Genomic DNA, 18,036 nt, shown 5'->3' with positions numbered 1-18,036 from the left:
TATTTTCCTTACTACTTAACAGCAAGGAAAGATTTAAAAAACATTACTTATATCAAACTATTCAATGAAGATGTGGTATAACATGCACTGAAAGTTTTATTGATAGAGTTACTGTAAACAATACCAAAATCTCTACTATTATAATGATTTAAAGTAATTGATCTTTCTTCCTTGTGTTTTACACTTTTGTTTCATAGAAACTAAGGTCTTTTTTCTTAAAACACAAACATTCAGTTTCCTTTTCCTAGTATGTGTTTATTTTTCAAGAAAAATGAGTTTCAGTATCAATTTCCGACCTGTTTCTGGTACTTGTCATTTTAAGTATCAATTTCCATCCTATGATGATCAGATAGTCATATTGTTAGATGTTTAAAGGACTTATCAAGAAATTATATAATTGTTCTTTTAACACATTGAAACATGCAGATTTGATGCTGACAGTGTTGAAGTCTAGAGGCAAAAATAGTACCAGTCTATGTTCTTTCTAAGTACCTGTCCATATAAAATTCTGACACAACCTTTGTTAGAGGTGAATCATGGTGTAGAAAAATCCACTTTTTAGTCTACAAACATGTATGCTTTAATTTAATCTGACGATAGTCCTTTCCATATTCAGATCTGTATTTTTGCAAAAAACATACTTTTTTCTCCCACTGAAATCAAACCAAGTCAAGAACAATAACTCTTACAAAGTGCCTAATTCATACACAATCTATATAGTTTTTATGTCTTAAGTACAACAACCAAATGACATTAATGACTAGGTAAGTGGTCTATAACTTTTTCAATTAGAAAAATCAGTAAATTTGGTGGGTTTTTGACATACATGAATCACCTCCTATCTGTTTATTGTTAAGACTGATATTCAAGTACACATAATCTTTAATAAGAAAATTTTTAGTTTAAGTATTTTGGTTGGAATGATCTACACAGGAAACTGCAACATATGTTTTCATGTGTTTAGAAGCAACATGTGAAAAACACAGTGGAAAAACATTGATGTCGTTGTCGTGGTTAATAATTTCTTCAAACATCTTGTCCTATGAAATATTGAATGGATTTGGATGAAACTTTTTTTGATGTGTTAATAAACATGGCTGCTATTACTAAAAAGAGAACATAGAGGTCAGACAGAAGATTTTTTGCATATATCTCCAAAACTGATAGGTTTAACCAAATTCTGACTTGGGTACAAGTATTTGACATGATGAGATCTATCTATAGTCAAATTTTGGTGAAAATTTTATTGACCCATGTTGGAGTTATTGTCCTTTTTGGACGTTTTTCACTGGTTTTGATGTTATTATTTTCAAAAATCTTCTCTTCAAAATACGGTACAGAATTCAATGAAAGTTGGTATTTTTGTTTTTAGGATATCCTTAATGAAATGACCATTTGGATTTTTAATTGGTTAAAAAACATGGCCACCGTTACTAAAAATAAAACATGGAGGTCAGACAGTAGTTCTTTGCGTATATCTTCAAAACCGTTAGGTTTAGCAAATATCTTTCAGTTGCTGAAATGATCATTATTATAAGGCCTACAAAAGTCTCAAGGAATCAAAGTTGTCAGACAACTCTATACAAGAGTTATCGCCCTGGAAAGGCTAAAAATTAAGTTTTTAGCAGTTTTCAGCCAATTTCTTGAAAACTTTATAAGAGAGAATGAAACTTTCACTTGATCAAATAATCTTTATGATAAGTCCTACCATAGTCTTCATGGAGTCAAAACTGTCAGACAGCTCCTTGTTAGAGTTATCGCTCTAGAAAAGCAAAAATTTAGTAAGGTGAGCGATTCAGGCTCCTGGGAGCCTATTGTTTTTTATTCAACCACAAAATATTTGGGGTCGTGTATTGGTATGGTGCTGTCATCATCCATGTTGTCATCCATATACACTTGATTTCTGTGTGATATTGGTATCAGTTGGTTGATCTTAATAAATTTCTATAACAAGGTTTCAAACCACAGAAAGAGGGTTGTTATGTATTAGCATCACATCATAAAACAACATATGCCAATTACTGTGCGATCAGTTCTATTTGATAGAGTTATATAGCTCTACCTCAGGTTTTGGTGTATGAATGTGTTGAAGTATTTCCCTCAGAGATGAGATCAGATGAATTAAAAATATCACTTGTATGTTATGAAATAAAGTTGTATTGTTTTGAAGTGATTTTGGATTATAATTGAAAAATACTTCTACTAATTGCCACCAACTCAATTTTCTCCACTTTATTTGGTGATGCTTGCAGATATTCATGGTATGTATATATATCATGATATTTGGTATGTTGCTTTACCATGACAAGTTATAAATTAGTTCAAAATATGTTTTGGTTGGTTAATTCATTGCTGAGTTACAACCCTTGGACTTTGAAAATTAATGCAAAAATGCTCAGCTCATTAACGAGCTATACATGAAGTTTGCATTCTATTCTTATTGACTGATTTTTCTTCTGATTAAGGACTTTATATTGGTATGTAATACTCTCAGAATGTTTACTACCTTGATGTTTATTTCTAGGTTGTGTATGTGACAGCTACATTTCCATATTTAGTGTTGTTGATCTTGCTAATCAGAGGAGTGACATTGCCTGGGGCTGCTGATGGTCTAAAATTTTATCTTGTACCACAATGGGAAAAATTAGCCACTTTCCAGGTATGCTTGATGTATAATTTACTAAATATTACAAATGTTAGAAATATGCATTATAATTTGTCCAGCTACACATTAAGTTGTTCTTGTAACTAACTACCCTAAATCTGAAGTTTAGAAAGGGGCTGTTATGAGTGTTCACAATAAACCAGTAGTCAGTAACCTAAGGCTAGTAAAAATGCTGGTGGGTATCGAAAAATTCACATATAGGCCAGTAGTGTCTATATAAAATTGGTCCAAGACATGGTTTTGGCCTCTGCTTCCAAAGACTATTGCTTATAGGTAATTAAAAGGAAAAAAGAATTTGGTCTATTACTCAGTGGGATACCTTATCTCCTATTGTGTGATGGTGATTAAAGCTTAGTTCTGGAAAAATTGATAAATGGGAATGTTTGTTCCAATATTTTTTTTTGTTTATAGGTGTTATATTAGTTGGGGTTCAAGGTCAAAGGCTAGACCTTTTGTTTTGGCAAGATTATTTGCCACTTGAGTTATCCAAGTGCTATAACTTTATCATGTATTCATTGATAGAGAGATCTGCGCACTCAAGATTCAACAAGTTTGAAAAACAATTGTACTGATATTGGGCTTAGACCTTTGACCTTTCACAAATATCTCAAATTCTACATATGAAGTTATTTGGTATGTTGTATTGTCATGATTAGTTGTTTGTTGTCCCTGGTTTCCTGTTGTCATGATTAGTTGTTTGTTTCCCTGGTTTCCAGAGCTTTTTTGTACCAGTGTTCAGTCCTTGATAGTAAATTTAATCTAAAACAAATGTAGGTATTCTTAATTGTTCATTGATTGATTTATTGTGACATTTTTGTAACTTTTGTTTTATTTGAGGATATTATTTACCTTAGGTATTTGTAACATAACCATACTAAATTATGTTCATATATAATAAGCAATGATATGAAACTTATAATGTGTGCAATTTAAATAAAAATAAACAAAACAACAAATACTAAATAGAATGAGAAAGTAGTTCTAATTTCTTTTGGGTGTGCTTGATTACTCTGTAGCTACTTACATGTACTAGACTATTTGATCACCTTTAACAGGTATGGGGAGATGCTGCTGTCCAGATTTTTTACTCTGTTGGTATGGCATGGGGAGGACTGATTACAATGGCCAGCTATAACAAGTTCAATAATAATGTCTACAGGTAAAAATAATTGCTTATGTTTAAAGCATCTTTCTTTTGATAGATATCAGATGGGAGGTGATACATTGCATATAAAAAATCCACAGAATTCACATTCATTTCCAATTCAGAAACAATTAAAAACCACATACTGTGAAAGTACATTAATTCATGGATACCAATTTTCGTGGATTAGGGAAAAAACAAAAGTTCGTGGTTTCTTGAATTTATGGTTTTATTTTTTTTTATTTTTTTTTTCAGTATACACATCAATGAGATTCTCCTGTTTGTTGGGAACCAAATTTTGTGGCTTGGCCTACCCACAAAAAAATTAAATTGGTACCTGATGAAAAATAGTACTTTCACATTAAATAACCTATCTTAGTTTATAATATGGTTCTACTATTGCAGTTTAAAGACAAAATATTGAGTTATTGTGTTTGATTTAGGAGGAAAATTGATGTATGTTTTTGACTTTAGGAGGAAAATTGATGTATGTTTTTGACTTTAGGAGGAAAATTGATGTATGTTTTTGACTTTAGGAGGAAAATTGATGTATGTTTTTGACTTTAGGAGGAAAATTGATTTATGTTTTTGACTTTAGGAGGAAGATTGATGTATGTTTTTGATTTAGGCGGGAGATTGATGTATGTTTTTGACTTTAGGAGGAAGATTGATGTATGTTTTTGATTTAGGCGGGAGATTGATGTATGTTTTTGACTTTAGGAGGAAGATTGATGAATGTTTTTGATTTAGGAGGAAAATTGATGTATGTTTTTGACTTTAGGAGGAAAATTGATGTATGTTTTTGATTTAGGCGGGAGATTGATGTATGTTTTTGACTTTAGGAGGAAGATTGATGTATGTTTTTGATTTAGGCGGGAGATTGATGTATGTTTTTGACTTTAGGAGGGATATTGATGTATGTTTTTGATTTAGGAGGAAAATTGATGTATGTTTTTGACTTTAGGAGGAAAATTGATGTATGTTTTTGATTTAGGCGGGAGATTGATGTATGTTTTTGACTTTAGGAGGGATATTGATGTATGTTTTTGATTTAGGAGGGATATTGATGTATGTTTTTGACTTTAGGAGGAAGATTGATGTATGTTTTTGATTTAGGCGGGAGATTGATGTATGTTTTTGACTTTAGGAGGGATATTGATGTATGTTTTTGATTTAGGAGGGATATTGATGTATGTTTTTGACTTTAGGAGGAAGATTGATGTATGTTTTTGATTTAGGCAGGAGATTGATGTATGTTTTTGACTTTAGGAGGGATATTGATGTATGTTTTTGATTTAGGAGGGATATTGATGTATGTTTTTGACTTTAGGAGGAAAATTGATGTATGTTTTTGATTTAGGCGGGAGATTGATGTATGTTTTTGACTTTAGGAGGAAGATTGATGTATGTTTTTGATTTAGGCGGGAGATTGATGTATGTTTTTGACTTTAGGAGGGATATTGATGTATGTTTTTGATTTAGGAGGGATATTGATGTATGTTTTTGACTTTAGGAGGAAGATTGATGTATGTTTTTGATTTAGGCGGGAGATTGATGTATGTTTTTGACTTTAGGAGGGATATTGATGTATGTTTTTGATTTAGGAGGGATATTGATGTATGTTTTTGACTTTAGGAGGAAGATTGATGTATGTTTTTGATTTAGGCAGGAGATTGATGTATGTTTTTGACTTTAGGAGGGATATTGATGTATGTTTTTGATTTAGGAGGGATATTGATGTATGTTTTTGACTTTAGGAGGAAAATTGATGTATGTTTTTGATTTAGGCGGGAGATTGATGTATGTTTTTGACTTTAGGAGGGATATTGATGTATGTTTTTGATTTAGGAGGGATATTGATGTATGTTTTTGACTTTAGGAGGAAGATTGATGTATGTTTTTGATTTAGGCGGGAGATTGATGTATGTTTTTGACTTTAGGAGGGATATTGATGTATGTTTTTGATTTAGGAGGGATATTGATGTATGTTTTTGACTTTAGGAGGAAGATTGATGTATGTTTTTGATTTAGGCAGGAGATTGATGTATGTTTTTGACTTTAGGAGGGATATTGATGTATGTTTTTGATTTAGGAGGGATATTGATGTATGTTTTTGACTTTAGGAGGAAGATTGATGTATGTTTTTGATTTAGGCGGGAGATTGATGTATGTTTTTGACTTTAGGAGGAAGATTGATGTATGTTTTTGATTTAGGCGGGAGATTGATGTATGTTTTTGACTTTAGGAGGAAGATTGATGTATGTTTTTGATTTAGGCGGGAGATTGATGTATGTTTTTGACTTTAGGAGGAAGATTGATGTATGTTTTTGATTTAGGCGGGAGATTGATGTATGTTTTTGACTTTAGGAGGAAGATTGATGTATGTTTTTGATTTAGGCGGGAGATTGATGTATGTTTTTGACTTTAGGAGGAAGATTGATGAATGTTTTTGATTTAGGCGGGAGATTGATGTATGTTTTTGACTTTAGGAGGAAGATTGATGTATGTTTTTGATTTAGGCGGGAGATTGATGTATGTTTTTGACTTTAGGAGGGAGATTGATGTATGTTTTTGACTTTAGGAGGGATATTGATGTATGTTTTTGACTTTAGGAGGAAGATTGATTTATGTTTTTGATTTAGGCAGGAGATTGATGTATGTTTTTGACTTTAGGAGGGATATTGATGTATGTTTTTGACTTTAGGAGGGAGATTGATGTATGTTTTTGACTTTAGGAGGGAGATTGATTTATGTTTTTGATTTAGGAGGGAGATTGATGTATGTTTTTGATTTTAGGAGGGAGATTGATACATGTTTTTCTTCAAAATCTGCAGGAGAAATAAAAACTAGTAAACATGTTAATTTTCGCGGTTGCTAATTTACGTGGCTTCTGTCAAGTGAACATATTCACAGGTATCAATTTTTGCTTTTTCAAAATAATTGGCATTATATAGTGTTAAAAATCAATCTTGAGTGTATAATTTTTCACGGTTTTCTATCCACTGCGAAAATTGTGAAAGTTATTACGTTTACAGTATTGCACATGCAAACTGAAAAAGAATAATTTGTTCATTGCTTTTTTTTCTGCACCTTGTATCACCTCTACCACTGACCCTGTCTGACCTCTACCACTGGCCTTGTCTGAATTTTATACATTAGTACCTATTTATAGAAGTGTACTTTTCATTGCTAATTTTTCATTGTTTCACAAATATATATCCATAATATGATCAGTTTTTATCTTTTTTTAGATAACAAAGGAAATGTTCTAGGAAATATGTTTCATTTAACAACAACAGTCTTTGTTTGGTTGGAGAAGTTTTATTATAATACTGATTTAAATTATCCTTTGTGTACTTGGTACAGTAAGAATATTGGTGATCTGTTAGGCCATTCAAAGTTACTTTCTTGTTTCCAGGCCATTTTTAATGAGAAGCATTGAGGGAGGGAAAAGGGGTACATTTTCATTTTGTTTAACCTATTTATGCCCCAAAATGAGGGTGTTTTTTTACCATTTGTTGTTGGCCAGATAAAATGATAAGTGAAGGCCCTTTTAGTTCTTATTGAATAAAACTCTTAAAAGAAACAACAGAGAGACAAAGAACCTGTTATTTATATTAAGTTTACCTTAAATAAGTCAGGTAGTAGTGCCCTTGACTAGTTTCTGAAAGGAAACAAGATAAAGTTGGATAAAGCTTATCATAGATTAAAACTTGAGTTATTAAATTCCTGGAGTCAGGACCGGTTAAGTGAATATTTTGAAAGATCTTATTGTGTTTTTTTTTTACATCTACAATGAATGTTTTGAAGTATGAAGTCTTGGAAGTTGAGAATTTTTTCATATTAGATTTTGATTTCTTATATTTTTAACTTAGATTCCTAAGAGATGTATGCTAAGACTTCAAAAACATCATTTTTTTTTTTGGAAAATCATAGTTAAGTGAACATTACACACAACAGGCCATTTCAAAGCCTATCATTTTTATCAAAAACATCATATTTTTTTTTAGAAAATCATGGTTAAGAACAGGCCATTTCAAAGCCTATCATTTTTCTTTACAGGTGGTCTTTATAGATAGGTTAAAGTTACTGAACATTCACTACAAAGGGAAATTTTAATTATAGTCTTTTAAGGCAGTTAAAATGGTGAATACAAATGTTCCAATGATTTGTAAGACTGGTGTCCTGTACCCTAGGTATACCTCCTTAAATAGAGTTTCTGTACGGACCAACAGTAAAACAGTCATTATAATTTATACAGAAATAAGGATTGTAAAATAAAGCTGTGGTAACATACATTGTGTTTTAATCAATATCATGTGATTAAGAAGATAGAACAGGTGGTGTGGGAGTGAGAAATCTTATTTAAGCATGTTACATGACGTATTGATTTCTGTGATTAATTAGACTTACAGTATTTGCATTATGTATTTATGGCATAATTTGAATATTGGTTTTTAGCATTTGGAAGGAAGGGAAGTTGTTTTTTTTTTTATTGTATGAAAATTCAATGAACATTAAACCTTATTTTTCCTTTAAAATAGAATATTTATAAAGTTTATCCTAAATGTATTTATAAATTTGATGGCATTGATTTTCATAGACAGAACATGAAATGATAAGACCCAAATTTGTACCCTGTATGACATGAAATTTAGTATTGAGGTATTCTTCTGTTATTTAGAAGGTTGATGAAAAGAAAAAAAGCTTAGTCAACCACATTTTTTTCAGATTCCATCTTTTTTTTTATGATAATATGAAGCCCTAAGTTGACAATACCACAAGTCTTCTATTAGATAAATAGAAATTTGGTCGTATTTTGAACATTTTTGTTCAAATTTTGAATGTGCCTCAAAGTTTACCCCGGAATTATTGTTAATAATTTCTGTATTTCCTGCCGACTTTTTTTTTTATCAAATTTACATTTCTTTGTTTCTTTAGTTATATGGATCAAAGGTTTTTTTTTTTATTTAGCACTGGATGTAGACCTGGGATAAAGGTCATAACTCTTGAAATCAGTAATATGTTTGCATCACATTCAATTTCATTAAAGCCTGTCAAGCTTTCATTTGAAATAGAATGAACTAAATCCAAGTTACATTGATGCTTAGATAAGATTGATGTAAAATGCTTTACACAAAGGTTCCAATGATTTGTAATAGTTATGTCCCTTACCATAGGTCTACCTATTAAACCAGAACCTTTTTCGCCTTGAATTGATTTTAAAAATTTGTGTTATAAATTGTCCAAACCAGTCCATAATGAACTGTAAGTGAATCAATAACTAGCATTGTGCCACACTTGCCCCATTTGAATAGAGGTCAAATGCTGTGGTTGTGTCATATTGTGCTCAATAAAGCTCTTCATTCTAGATTTTGTTGTTTTTTTTTTCTGGATAGGACCATCATTTGATTTTCAATTTTTTTCAAAACTTGGATTGGTAAAAGCTAAGAATTGGATTGATTTTCATTGAAGATGATTACTCAGGGATACTGTGTTCAATTATAAAAGAGAGAGAGGAGTACATGAGCATTCTCAGTAGTATTCTCTCATTTCTGAAAATTGAGTGACATACAAAATGAAATGTTGTCATTACTCAGACCTGATCTTAATGTCATTCTCTCACTATAAAGTGATGGTATATTTGGTGCCTTAGACATGTAGAGTGAAATAGTATTTGACATTCCCCTGTCTACAATAAATGATTGTAATAAAGTCAGACTAATATTTTTAGAATACAGTTCATACTAATTTGATAAAATTGCTTTTTCTTGAAACTTACTTATAATTAAATTTACTATTGCTCCCTGTCCTTTATCATATTGGCTCATATAGGATCAAATAAATTCTTGTTTGATTTAAATTAAATGGAATACATTGTCTGGTGAATCATGATAGATGAATATGTTGGTTGATTGGATTACATGTCTTCATCAGAACATATACATTATAATATTAGTTTTGTTGAAAATATTGAATTGGATACATGTTTTAATGGTTCCACCAGACAGTCCTGAGATGGGTAGTATCTGAGTAATAGATTATCAAGTATCAGCTTTACTTAAATTTTTACTTTTTTACTTTTTTAATTTTCTACTCAATGAGTCGAAGATTAATTGGAATCACCACATTTGTCTGTCTTTCCCTTCCTCTGTCAGAGCTCTGTCTCAATTATTTCTGCTTTTGAATTAATGTCAGATTTGGTAGTAGCTGCATGTTTTTGACTGTCTTATATTATCTACTTGCAATTTTTTTTTACAAAATCTTGATTTTCTTTGAGCGAAGAAAGTATCAAATTTTTCTTAGAAAGCAATCAATACAATTATGTAGACTATTAATATTAACTAAAGCATACTGTTGTGAGTTTATGCATTTTTCATTCAAAGCAAGTTGTTTACTGGTTTTCTTTTTGTCATTTACAAGTCTCTTCATATCGTTACCTATTGCCTTGGTTGAAATTTGTCTTCTTTTTTCAACCTTTTATTGTACTTGTAAAGTCAGGTATGATGTTCTTCCATTATTCTGTGCTTTTGAAAAGCTGATTTTACCATTAAGGTTGTTTTACTTATGCTTTTGCTGATATCCCCATTTTTTGCTGGGTTTGCAAAATCATCTTTGAAAAGATATTTTTGTCTCCAATGTATCAGGGGACATAGAATTGCTAGGCATCTGCCCTTCACATATTGTAAGTGCTGTCATTCCTACATTTCTCGGCAGATTTTGATTAAATTTATATCAAAGATTGCTACTGTTAATCTTTCTGACAAATTTTATAACTAACATTGATCAACTAATCTTGTTGGAGTTATCTCTCTTGGAAACTGAAATTTCTGCAGAATTTGTATTGGTAATGCTCTATTGCCTACATTTTTAAAGGATTTCTACTAAAGGTTGTTACCATCAATCTTGGACAAGGTAAAAAATCAGCAAACACTATTTTGATGGCATTTCAGTATGCCATTTTAACTATTCAAAATCTTGGACGGCAAGGGACTTGGATCTTTGCTTTTTAATTTATAGATATTTTATAACTACAGTGATTAATCTACATAATACATGGTTGTATATTCTAGAGATCATAAAAATGTTGTTATTATTTGTGTTTCAATCCATATCAAATGAAATGTATTTAAACTTAAAAGACAATTCATGTAACTGTATGCTATAATTCCAGAGATGCTATGATGGTGCCATTGATAAACTGTGGAACAAGTATATTTGCTGGATTGGTGATATTCTCAATTCTGGGCTTCATGGCACATGAAACAGGAGATAAAATAGAGAATGTTGTTACACAAGGTATGGTGAATACATGGTTTGAACAAGTTCATAGATCTGAAACTGAAACAAAAACAAGTCAAATTACAACAATAGGCAAATACACAAAAACATTGGAAATTGCTAATATTTATAACCCCATTCAATAAATGACATTATGGAAACAATCTCATCTTTGACTTACATCATCACTATATAGCTGTTGAACTTTTGGGGTTTTTAATCCTTTAGGATCCTTCAGGATCAAAATACCTTATGTCACAGGTTTGGAACTTCTCTACTATTCCTGAACTCTACACAAAATATAGTCCAAATAAAATTTCTTTTATATCATTAATATCTCTTTAATAAACAGTAAATATGTTTCTGGCAATTGCTCAGCTCAATGATACTCCTTTTTTAGTTCACCTGGCTGAAGTCCATGTGAGCTGTTGCCATAACTTGGCATTTATTGTCATCGTCCGTTGTCATCATTTACAATTTTTGAAAACTCTTCTCCTCTGAAACTACTTGACCAATTGGAACCAAACTTGGTATGAATATTTCTTGGGGTATCATGCATAGAACTGTAATTGGGATTTTTGATATGTCGAAAAACATGGCCGCCGTTACTAAAAATAGAACATAGGGGTCAGACAGTAGTTTTTCGCATATATATCTCCAAAACCATTAGGTTTAGCCAAATTCTGACACAGGAATATAAAGTTTTCAGCATGATGAGATCTATCTGTGGTCAAGTTTTCATTTTGATATGTTAAGCCATGTTGGAGTTATTGCCCTTTTTCAATGTTTTTTCGCTATTTTGAATGTCATTTCTTTCAAAAATCTTCTCCTCTGATACCACCTGACCAATTGGAACCAAATTTGGTATGAATGTTTCTTGGGGTATTGTGCATAGAACTGATGTGAGGATTTTTGATCCGTTGAAAAAACTTGGCCGCTGTTATTAAAAATAGAACATAGGGGTCAGACATTAGTTTTTCGCATATATCTCCTAAACTCTTAGGTTTAGCCAAAGTCTGACATGGGGTTTAAAGTGTTCAGTATGATGAGATCTATCTATGGTCAAAATTTGGTGAAAATCTGTTGACTCATGTTGGAGTTATTGCCCTTTTTGGACATTTTTTGCTGTTTTTAATGTTATTATTTTAAAAAATCTTCTCCTCAGAAACTACTTTACAGAATTAAAGGACAGTTGGTATTTTGGTTTTAAAGGGTATCTTTAACAAAATGATTGTTTGGATTTTTGATCTGTTATAAAGCATGGCCGCTGTTACTAAAAATAGAACTTAGGGGGTCAGACAGCAGATTTTTGCATATATCTCTAAAACGGTTAGGATTATTCTAAATCTGACTGGTGTAAAATTATTCAGCATGAAGAGATCTATCTATGGTCAAATTTTGGTGATAATTTGTTGACCCATGTTGGAGTTATTGCCCTTTCTGGACGTTTTTTTGCTGTTTTTGATGTTATTACTTTAAAAAATCTGCTCCTCAGAAACTATTCTGTAAAATTCAATGAAAGTTGGCATTTTTGTTTTATAGGGTATCCTTAACGAAATGATCGATTTTTAATCACTGAAAAACATGGCTGCCGTTTCTTAAAATAGAACAATGGGGTCAGACAGCAGATTTTTGCATACATCTTCAAATCTGTTAGGTTTAGCCAATAGCTTTCAATTGCTGGAATGATCCTTATTATAAGGCTTACAAATGTGTCCAGTGAATCAAATGGAGTCAAAATTGTCTGACAACTCCTTGTTAGAGTTATTGCCCTTAAAAGGCAAAAATTTAACTAGGTGAGCAATTTAGGCTCCTGGGTGCCTCTTGTTGGCCTTGTAGGATGTTTAGTGATAAAATAGCATAAAGGGAATTTAGTTTCTGCAGTGATGTGTCAGGAATATTAAATGTGTTAAGCATGTTCCATTTCACACACATATCAGTCAAAATTTTCATCCTATCATTAACATTTTATGATTAATAAACAGGAAGTGAAGAGAAGTGATTTTAACCAAGTAAAATTGGCAGGAAAATTCAAATTGATAAAAACTGTCTAGTTTTGCAAAATCAAATGTTCACAAGCTGAATTTGATTTAATTTGAGTATAAGTACACTGTAGGATAAATACATTGTAAAAATAGTTTTTGAAGGTAAATGCAAGTTAACTTTTGGACAGGTATAAAAATTTGGAAAAAGATGAAATGGAACAATATTTATAAATGTGAGTAAAGCTGGGTACTGTTTAACTATTGGTCAATGTTCATACTAGTGAAATCTGGACGAAAGACAGACATTCAGTTTCTACATTTTTGGGAAAAAAGAGTTCTAAATAATATGGGAAACACAAATGTATGATTACAGTTTTATTTTATTTCATGTAATCTTTGAAAGTTTGTTCATGCTACAATTTTCACGAGATTAAAAAACTTCTGTGCTTACAACACTGTGATTATTATTATTTTGTAGGTCCTGGCCTAGTGTTTGTAGCCTACCCAGAGGCTGTTGCTAAGTTACCAGTCTCACCCCTCTGGGCTGTTCTGTTTTTCTTGATGTTGTTGACCATTGGTCTTGATAGCCAGGTAAGAATCACACCAGCCGCGCATGACCTAGTTTTCATGCTACAATCACCGTACATCAAATCACTGTCCAGATTGTATAGTGTTAACACTTGAATGCTAGACATCTCAATTAATTACAGTTTTAACTTAGTCATGACAGTTGTGTCTTTCACAGTAGTTCTAATACTTCATATTTCAACTAGAAAATGTTTTGTAGGGTACTTTTTGATGGCCACAATGTTTAAACAGTCTCACAATATTTTTACTTTATATTTCATCTGAAAAAAAAATTCTCTGTGTGTTTGAATGGTCTCACAATATTTTTAAGTACTTTGTTTTTCATTTGGAAATTGTTTTTATGGGGTACTCTTTAATGGCCAGAGTAAAGTGTTCAAATGCACAGTTTTAGTGAAGGTCTTAGTGTTGTACATAGGTTGCCTGCACTAAAATATACTGGGATGTAGTTGTGTCTAGAATGAGAATTTTTTACTTGCTCCATTTATAAAACAAAGGCTGGTTACAAAAAGATTCATGAATGAGTAAATTGTCAGGATTTGTTAACTATAGAAAGAGCTATCAGTAATTGACCAAAGCTTTAATTCAGAGTCATCAACAAATAATGTAGGATCAGTTAACAACTATTTATACTTCTTACCAAGGGAGATAACTGTATAGTTAACCATGTGCTATTATGGATGTCATCAGTCTGATGCTAACTATTGAAAGTTCTTGAAAATTACGTAGGTAAATGCACACTTCTATAATACTTTTCCATCATTTCCATCATGGCCGTGATTTGATGTACACATAATTTTATACAAGATGTCCATAGGAATAGATGACACAAGCTCTTAATTTTATGTTTTACTTTTTTTTATACATTTTTTTAAAAGTATAATAAGAGCAAAATATTTCACTTGAAAATCAAAATTTTTTTTAATAAATATATATTTTTGTTTTACAAGCGTAGTGACCTGATATCATTTTAGTCATTTTTTTCTCACTTTTACTTTCCATTCTACAGTGTGTAAAACTTCTGAAAAGTAGCAATACAAGTCCATCATATGCCTTTATTTTCTCTAGTCATTAAGATTATCAGTAATGGTCATCTATTCTACTTTTCTTTTCTTTCTATTAAGAGTGACTTGATAGTGATTTGTCCATTCTTTCTCTCTTTCCAATTAAAGCATCCACTGAATAATGTTTGGAAAGCTATCAAAAACTCTTAACTTTCATATCACCTTCTGATATTTTCATGGTGGTAGTCTTTCCACCAAATAGAAATGTATCCGACATGATATTTTATTGAATGTGAAAACAGTATTCAGTAAAAAAAGAATGATGAAATTTAAAGAATGACATTTTTACAGAGGGGCAAGGTGAAATGTTTGTGTTTCTAGTGCCATCAGTTAATTGAAAAATTTGCTGGGCATTTTACTGGGGAAAAATGGAAATACTTTTACTGTAAAATCTGTACTAACTGTAAAAAAAACCTTGTAATAGAGATGAAAAGTCGTAAGTGTAATAAAGGTAAAGTGGATTGTGACATATTTAACTTGAAACTGTGAAACTGGCTACAAAATGATAGAAGGACTGGTTTATACAGATTTCATTGTATGCTGTATATTGCTAACATAAAATCATAGTATTTCATGTCATTCTTTCGTTTCTAAGTCATACATTGTTCCATCTCTTTTAATATAAGTATAAATGATTTTTTTTTTCTCCTGAAAATTTGTTGGAAAGACTTAACCATGCATTTTCATTTTTCATATTTCCATCTTCATAGCATCATCCTAGTTACTATAAATGGCATTTAACATGTGTTTTTGATCTTTATATGTATAGATTTGTCAACAAACAACGACACACTCAGGTAAATGTGAGAGAGAGGTGTAGCAGTTAAGTGAAATTTATCACTATATTTTGAATACCTCCCAGTTTATCTATCTTCTAAACTTTCTTCAAGGGAAGTTTTCTACTTTTAGGTGTTTTGGAATGGTCTGAGTAATATTGTGATTTATCAAAAGGTTTGCAAATAGTCTAAACAAATATTTGGAAATAGTAACCTGAAATAGAAAAAAAAACATTGAATACTGATAATTTTATAGGTCTATTCACTACCTGTATGTTATTAATTGAATAAAATAAACAAAGTAAGAGAGTTGTGCACAAGTGAGAATCGCGATCGAAGCCCAGACTCAAGCTGACGATGGGTGTAAGACAGGTACCAGCAATACCCCCTAACGCTAGCAGTTTGTCATGTAGTAAGATGTAATAGTTAGGTTTAATTAGGATAAAAGGGGGTGGGGGACTTGTGGGAGGGGGTGGAGGGACGACCAGGGTACTATGGGGAGTTAACTTTAAGTAATATAGGTGGGTTTATATCTTACTAGATATGTATGTATTGATCAGATTGAGTTAAAATAAATTATGAGATAGTTTTAGGGAACTCTTATAAATTTTCTGTGACATTGATAGAATTGATGAAACAGACACTACTGATTTATTCTAAAAGATAAAAATTCTAAAATATTGATAACTTTGCTGGTATTTTGTTAGAATTCATTGGTGTGTTCTTTTTGACTTATTGATGTGATCTGCTGGTGTAACAAATATGTATTCAGAAATTCTATCAGACTGATATTTAACTGAAAACTATGAAGTTATTTATTAAAATAACAGGAATCTATTAAAAGAGGTACCATCAGCACATGAAAAAAAAATAATATTATATTTTGTCATTATAATATTTGTCACATTATTCAATTTTCCTAAAACATTTCTATCATAGTTTGTTTTAGCTGGTTTAAATTTATTTAAATCATTTAAATTATTATGTTATGCTAAGCTATTTTTACAGAGCTGTGGTGTCCAGAAGATCTCCATGGAAACCTGGGTGCCACAGATGTTTTGTTACAGTATGATTTTTTCAGTACAATTCAAACAGATTTTTGAACTTGATATAAGGGAGACAACTCTACAAAATATATCAATTTCAAGAAGAATCATTAATAAAACTTTCTTTACTTGTAGGATATTTTAGATTCAAGTAGCCATACCTTTTGTACTGTTGATCAAAAATATTTCAAAAATTGTTTCCTTTTTCAATAATTTACCTTTTACATTTCAAGAAACTTAATTTTTATAAGTTTTGAATTTTGGTTTTCAGGAGTTTTAAGGATGGCTATTTGAAACATCACTATTCACATCAAAGTTGACTTTAAATTATGGCACTTGATCTATTGTTAAAAAAAATATGCGTAAAAATAGATTAAAGTGTCTCATATTTGTCAAGTTTTTTCAAACATTTGTTTTAAAAGTAAATTATATTTAATTGATTAATTATCTAAACTGTAACAGTATGGTAACTTTGATGTGGAATTTAACAGATTCAAAGTCCAACACCCTTCCATTTCTCAGTCTTTTAAAGCAATTAAATTTCAATATGCATGTATTTGCAAGTATTTCTTTTAACTTAAAACAGACCAATTGATCCCTAGAGTTTGATACAATAAATATTGTGAAAGGACTTTGTTCATGGGGATTGGGACTTCTGAGACTGGAAAAAAGTAAGATGATAAATGATTCTTCAGTTTTTAGTTTTTGTAATAGTTGGCTACAATAAAAGAAATCATTTAAAAAAAACTTGAACTTTGATACTTTAGAAAATTACCTCATGAACAAATATACTTTCACTCATTGCTATCATAAAAAAAAACTCCAGTGTATTTATGCCATTGCTTTTGACTATTTACAGTTTGGTATGTTTGAAACAATGACCAGTGCTTTCATCGATGAGTTCCCAGAATATCTACGTAACAAAAAAGTCCTCTTTACAGCAGTCATGTGTTTCATTGAATTCCTGCTTGGTTTGCCTTGCATTTTCCAGGTATTATAGAGCTTGAATCATTGGTGATGTATACATCAGAATCATTGGTGATATATATATATCTGAATCATTGGTGATGTATATATCTGAATCATTGGTGATGTATATATCAGAATCATTGGTGGTGTATATATTTTAATCATTGGTGATGTATATATCTGAAACATTGGTGATGTATATATCTGAAACATTGGTGATGTATACATCTGAATCATTGGTGATGTATATATTTGAATAATTGGTGATATATATATCTAAATCATTGGTGATGTATACATCTGAATCATTGGTGATGTATGTATCTGAATCAGTGGTGATGTATATACAATGAAACTTCATTAAACCGGACCCTCAGAAAACCAGTCTTCCCTTCAAACTGGCCATTTTCAAAAGTCCTGCCCAATATATCTTTAAACCTGTGTGTTTTGTCTTCAATAGACCGGCCACCCCCTAATACTGTACATCAGCCGGTTTTTCACAGTTTTAGTTACATATTTCA

The 18,036-nt window shown here is 31.1% G+C and overlaps 1 protein-coding gene across 1 annotated transcript in view; it reads left to right on the top strand.

The window, feature by feature from the left end:
- The window catches only part of LOC148604380 (sodium- and chloride-dependent glycine transporter 1-like), a 46,539-nt gene that overhangs the window by 18,011 nt on the left and 10,492 nt on the right, over positions 1 to 18,036 (top strand). The window contains exons 6-10 of the mRNA XM_088551079.1: positions 2,525 to 2,659; positions 3,721 to 3,824; positions 10,984 to 11,108; positions 13,554 to 13,666; positions 17,406 to 17,537. Coding sequence (XP_088407205.1) covers positions 2,525 to 2,659; positions 3,721 to 3,824; positions 10,984 to 11,108; positions 13,554 to 13,666; positions 17,406 to 17,537 — 609 coding nt within the window. The remainder of the gene's footprint in view (positions 1 to 2,524; positions 2,660 to 3,720; positions 3,825 to 10,983; positions 11,109 to 13,553; positions 13,667 to 17,405; positions 17,538 to 18,036) is intronic.

This window comes from Perna viridis, chromosome 10, assembly GCF_037379345.1.
Source record: "Perna viridis isolate PV_CMFRI_1.1 ecotype Kerala chromosome 10, ASM3737934v1, whole genome shotgun sequence".
Lineage (NCBI taxonomy): Eukaryota > Metazoa > Mollusca > Bivalvia > Mytilida > Mytilidae > Perna > Perna viridis.
This window is presented reverse-complemented; position numbering and strand designations above follow the sequence as displayed.